This window comes from Phoxinus phoxinus, assembly GCF_949152265.1.
Source record: "Phoxinus phoxinus genome assembly, chromosome: 17".
Taxonomy (NCBI): domain Eukaryota; kingdom Metazoa; phylum Chordata; class Actinopteri; order Cypriniformes; family Leuciscidae; genus Phoxinus; species Phoxinus phoxinus.
In genome coordinates this window covers 29,631,299-29,637,804 of record NC_136892.1, presented here as the reverse complement: position 1 = coordinate 29,637,804, position 6,506 = coordinate 29,631,299, and the positions used below count along the sequence as shown (strand labels likewise).

General features: G+C 37.2%; 1 protein-coding gene across 7 annotated transcripts in view; it reads right to left on the bottom strand.

Moving 5' to 3' along the window:
- Positions 1 to 4,520: 4,520 nt before the first annotated feature.
- LOC306984923 (potassium channel subfamily T member 1-like) overlaps positions 4,521 to 6,506 on the bottom strand; it is a 27,300-nt gene continuing 25,314 nt past the window's right edge. For 5 of the 7 annotated variants that reach the window (XM_079586726.1, XM_079586727.1, XM_079586729.1 and 2 more), the window contains 2 exons: positions 6,329 to 6,413; positions 4,521 to 5,628 (listed from right to left, as the gene is read on the bottom strand). In XM_079586726.1, the coding sequence (XP_079442852.1) occupies positions 5,523 to 5,628; positions 6,329 to 6,413 (191 nt within the window). In that variant the 3' untranslated portion in view covers positions 4,521 to 5,522. The remainder of the gene's footprint in view (positions 5,629 to 6,328; positions 6,414 to 6,506) is intronic. The other 2 variants (XM_079586730.1, XM_079586728.1) reach the window with 2 other exon arrangements.

Below are 6,506 nucleotides of genomic sequence, written 5' to 3'. Positions count from 1 at the left end.
TTTTCTATTCTCATTGCATCTCTTTTTTATTTAAATAGTGTGTATCTCTTCTCTTCTCATTTGGTATGTTTGTCTCTTGCTGATGTGTGTGTGTGTGTGTGTGTGTGTGAGGGTTTTGTTTCTCAGCTGTTCACTGTATCATTTTCTCTAAGTCTCCGACAACTGGTGTCCAGACCTCGCCCTGGGGTTGGTCCTCTCGCTTTCCAAAAACAGACTCCTTAAACACTCCCGGGGCTTTGCTTGACTTATCGAGCGCGTGTTCTGTGCTCTTGCCAGCGTCTTGTGGAGGTTGAACAGCATTTGGCATGAGCCGTCTCTGTCTGTGCTCTTGTTGAAGGTTTTAATGCTCACCATTTAGACAGTGTCCTTGAGACAAACTCAACTCCTGCGCTCAGCATCCTCCAAAATATCTCCCAGCATTCTCCTCATACACTCGGCCCGTCTCCCTGACCTCGCTCTCACTCGGTCCTCTGCCATCTCTCTCTCTCTCTCTCTCTCTCTCTCTCTCTCTCTCTCTCTCTCTCTCTCTCTTAACGAGCGGATGTGTCTCTGCCAGGAGTGTGTCCATCATATAACATTTCACTTTGAACCCATCAATGAGAAGAAGATTACTCTCTCTCACTCAGATGCACAGTGTTCATACATAATTTTCTAAAGATCCATCAGGCAAGTGTGTGTGTGTGTGTGTGTGTGTATTTATGTGTTGATCTGTCTGGTCGAATGTATACTGTTAAAATATTATATATACTGTGCAGTTCAAAAGTTTGCACTCAGTAAGTTTCGGTGCTATTTTAGCTTTTATTTTAATTGTATTAATATTTTGATATTATGTTAATTTTAGTTTAATTTTTAGTAATTTCATTATGTTTTGTCATATTCTTATATATATATATATATATATATATATATATATATATATATATATATATATATATATATATATTTATATATATATATTTTTTTAAGTTTTAGTTTTCAGTTTTATATATTTCTAGTTAATAATTTTAGTATTTAAATTTACTGGCAACATTTCAAATGTTTTGTTTAGTTTGTTTTTCAGCTAATAACTTAGTGTGCACATCTAACGGGCAAAAAAAAGCTCAATGAGGGTGTTCAACCACAAACATTTTTTTTTTTAAGAAAGGAAAGTTCGCACACCACAGCCTAAAATATAGAAACATATTTATCTCATGTTCACCACAGGTGAAGTTTCGAGCCCATGGCTCTTTATAATCTTTTCATCTTTTTACAACTTTTCTCAATTAAAATAAATGTTTTTAATACTTTTAGTAATAACCCTGGCAAAATATTTATTTTTGAAAGAAATTAATGTTATTCAGCTAAATTGATCAAAAGTGACAGTAAAGACATTTATAATGTTATAAGATTTATATTTCGAGTAAATGCGGTTCTTTCAAACTTTCAGAGAAACCTGAAGATTTTTTTTTAAAATCATGGTTTCCACAAACAATATGAAGCAGCACAGCTTTTTTCTACATTGATAATTATCAGAAATGTTTCTTGAGCACAAATCAGCATATTATAATGATTTCTGAAGGATCATGTGACACTGAAGACGGGAGTAATGATGCTGAAAATACAGCTTTGATCACAGGAATAAATTACAGTTAAACATATATTACAACAAAATATATATTTCACAATATTACCCTACTTTTTTACTATTTGTGATCAGTTAAGTAACTTGCCATTATGAGAAGAAGAGACTGCTTTCAAAAACATTTGAAATCTGAATGATTCCAAACTTTCGACTGATATATACACTGTCTAAAAAAATTATCTAAAAAAAACTTTGGAGAAATACAAACAGACAGCTCAGATTCATAAAGAATCGTTGTTATCTGACTTTCCTATGGGACAATGTGAGTAAAAATAGTGTTATATGTGATGAGTGAATGTGTGCTGCTGTCTTTCTGGATCAATTTAATCCTGTGTATGAGTGTGTGCGTGAGTTGTGTACATTTATGCGTGTATTTACATGCTAGTGTGTGTGTGTGTGAGAGACAGCAAGCCTGCTTTAGGACCACTCGTAGTAGACAGCTGTTGTAGTGAAATGCTAACCACGCTAAATGCTAATGTGTTTAATGGTTAAAGGCCGTGCGAGCCCGAGCGGACAGTCCTCTGAACCTGACACTACAACCCCTCGACACACACACACACACACACACACACACACACACACACACACACACACACACACACACACACACACACACACACACACACACACAGGAATCCTGAGGTTAAAAGACGGGAAACATTAGCGCGCACGGTTCAGAAGCAGGAAACTCAACAACATCATCTTGAGGACTTTAAGCTAAACCACATTAAACATTATTTGACTAAACTAGTTGAGTTCTACTTGAAGATTTCGGTTATATCTGTTGTTCTAATAATACTTTTTGAAAAAAGTCTCTTATATGCTCATCAGGACTGCGTTAATTTGATAAAAAATACAGTAGCCTAATATTGTTAAGTATTATTACAATTTAAAATAACCGTTTTCTGTTTCAATAAGTTAAAATGTAAATTATTCCTGTGATCAAATCTATATTTTCAGCATCATTACTCCAGTCTTCAGTGTCACATGATCCTTCATAAATCAAATTTGCTGCAGAAACATTTCTGATTATTATCAATGTTGAAAACAGCTGTGCCGTTTCATATTTTTTTTGTGGAAACCATGATATATATATTTTTCACAATAGCATTTATTTAAAACAGAAATAACATTATGAATTATAAATGGATTTTCTGTCACTTTTGATCAATTTAATGAGTCCTTGCTGAATAAAAGTATTAATTTCTTTTAAAACAAAAAATCTTATTGACCCCAACTTTTGCCTGGGTCAGTTTAGAAGTCACTAAAAATGTTTGCCCGCAGAAAATTCAGGCAGTGACACTGACCTTTTGCTCTTTGGAGGAGGAGTGCATGTGTGTGTGTTTGTTGGGGAGAAGCTGGTTCTCATGGTCTGAAGTCTCATGGGACACCGCGACAGATGTGACGTCTGCCCACCCTCTCGTTCTCTCTCACACACACACACACACACACACACACACACACACACACACACACACACACACACACACACACACACACACACACACACACACACACACACACACACACACACACACACACACACACACACACACACACTGCCCATGTTCATGTGCACAATCTTCTCATACACGTCCATTAGTTTGCCATGTGCATGTGTGTTTGCATGCAGCTGCACGCGTGTGCACACATGTCTGCATTGCATGCGGACAGGCGGTGAGAAACGGCACAGTTAAACCTCTGGGTGTGTTTGTGGGTGTGAACGGTGATGCTAAAGAGCGCAGCCTCGGGTGATGGGTGCAGGTTTGGGCCTGAGGCCGTCACACTCGAGGTAATGACACGCTACGATCAGAAAACACCTCCACAGGATGAAGAGATTAGCATTGGAGAGCTGGAGGAAGAACAATAAAACATGACATGAAGTGCACTCATCTGACACCCATGTTTTGTTCATTATTAATCAGTTTAGTGTTTAATTAAGGAATTAAGGGTTTGTGGAATTGTTCCCTTAAGGGGATCTTTTTCTGCGCCACTTGCAGGCAGGGTTTAAAGTGGGGAAACTGAGGCTAAAAAAACACTTAAAACAGAGAAAAACTTCCTAAGGAAGAGTGTTTATATTGAATGCACCTTGATTTGTCTTTGTTCAGGAATACTTCTGACAACTTAAACAAAGAAAATGCTGTAAACTATCAATTATAAAGTTAATTTGTTACAATATTGTTCACACGTCCTGCTATAAAAATCTGATCATGGAGTTTGGTATAATAAAGTTTTGGTTGTATTTACTCAACATTTATTTTCAAATAGAATAGCATTTATACTCGCAATATAGAAAAATTAAACGTTTTGAAAATTAAAAGTAACTGTAGAAGAGAAGCTAATCTAGGGAGACAGAAATTAAGGCAAATGTTTATTCGTAACACTCAGATTAACTAAACAAAATAATCAATTTCACTCGGTTATAGTCTGTCCTTTAAAACTAAAATGGATTTATTTTCTCCTTTAAACTCAAACTAGGGGCAAACTAAACCCCTCTACCTGAAGAATCCCACATACATACACACACAGAGAGAGAGAGAGAGAGAGAGAGAGAGAGAGAGAGAGAGAGAGAGAGAGAGAGAGAGAGAGAGAGAGAGATTATTGGACTGATCCTAAAATGTTCCCACTCAATTCCAATAATTCATCACTCTTAAACAAACAAGCACACACACTTTTCCACAAGTTTTTCCTCACACACACCTTGCCGTTCACACGCCTCCCTGTCTCGCCCTCTTGCTCAGACCTGTCGACCGAAACTGCCTCACTCAGCAGTGTGTGTGTGTGTGTGTGTGTGTGTGTTTGTACCCCACACTGCTGGCACTTGCTCTTATTCCCACTCTCTTATGATCATGTGTTGCTCTTCCAAATGGACAGGTCTTGTCAATGAATTATTCTTGTACTATTAAATGTTCTCACACACGCACGCATGAAATACTTTAATTTCAAAATGCACCAAAATCATCACAAAAATATCTGACGTACAAATTACGTTCTATGTAAGTACAATGTACATTATAATTACAATATCAACACATTGCACATTTCATTATTACTGGTAAGTAGACAACTAAAACTAACCAAATGTGCACAGCAATAATAATAGAGGTAATACTCGATACAGTGACCCCAAAAAATGGACACTTAAGTCTAACAGGGAACATTAGTTTCAGGACTAAAACGGTTTAAAACATTTCAAAAACTGGACGTTCAGAGAACAATCAGACATACGGTTTTCATAACTTAATGGAAACGTTCTCTCAAAAATATGATAGAAGAGATGCTGCACTTCTCTTCATAATTTTGAATCAACTGGTGATTTTAAGTGCATGTGCTCCTCAAGTTCACACAGCTGCATCTTTATTTAAAATAACTGCTCCTTGGTTTGATATTTCCTTATCTAATGCAATGACATTCAGACATACATTTGTGTGGCCACTGGCCAGAATCAAGAAGTCTATCTGTGATCTTCTGAATGCAAAACACTGCAATAAACAAACAAAAGCGCAAACAAAATAGGAAATGCATGCAAACCTGATTTTCCCAAATAATCACCGCCCTCTACTGTCTGATCTACAACAGGACGCTTTTTCATCCACACGATCTCTGTGTTTCCCCCACAGGCCAAATGTGGAACTGCACAGATTAGGACAACAATCCCGGATGAATGACACTCTTCTTTGAAGGAACAGTAAGTTTTACTTCACCACAAAATATTTCACGAATGACTACACTCACAGTTCAAAGCTCTTCTTTTGTATTATATGCAGTGTCCAGAGCGTAATATCACTGATGAATCTAAGCAAGAGCTCGTACGAGCCTACATTATTCCCCACAGCTCTTTATAGTCCAGTTATATCAAGGCTCTGTATATGATCTAGTTCTAGTGCGGAGTTCTGACCGGTTAAACCTTGTTGAGTTCTGGTGTGTTAGTTGTGGACCGGCACCGTCGGTTCTGTACGGGCGGTGCTTCGGGAACATGAGCGAGTGGATCCGGACGGATCAGGAACCTGCAGAACACAATGAGCACTTTGAGTGATTCATGTTTGGGGTTTTACTCTGATAATGTGACTCTTGGCACTGACATGTTTGTGTGTATCTGCATATGTATGAGAAAAAGCTTGTGTGTGCATCAGGATTTGCTGCCTTTATGAGGGCCAAATGTTGCTTAAACGTGACCCACACACACACAAACACACAATAAATATGACCAAATGTCCCCATAAAAATAGTAAAAGCTAGAACACCCTATGTTTTGGGGACTTTTGGCTGCTCTCCTCTAGAAAAAAAGGGACCAAATATATATATATTTTAAATGGATCAGTTTATTGACCCTTTAGACAAAGTATTTTAAAACATATAAAAGTTTGCATAGGTTTTATCTGCAAATGTGATCATGTTGAGCCCTTAGAAATTCATATATCAAATATGAGACAGTAGCTTTATTGGGTTAATTAAAAACTAAGTAAATCTAAAAAATCTAGATAAATCTGATTAATTAAATAAATCTGCTAAAAAAAAGAGAGAAGTGTGTGATAAATAGTTTGCTATAAGAAAAATTGTGTATTACACTAGTTATGTATACAGTAGCCCAAAAAAGGTACCTGAACATTTCTGAATTTTAACTCATATTTGATTTATTCTGTTCAGTTTGCTTTACGACTAACAGCAGTTAATGAAAGGTGTGTGTGTGCATGTGCTAGTACATACACAACATCATTGAGCTGCAGCAGCGTGTCGGGGGCGGGGTTTATCAGCACGTATGAGATGGAGTTCTGCTGGTCATTCAACTCATCTACAACAGAGATTGGTGGACACCTGTCACTCAAACCATATAGGCGAGGCGGGAAAGATGAAGTACAACTACACAAAAAACGTTATGCCACAA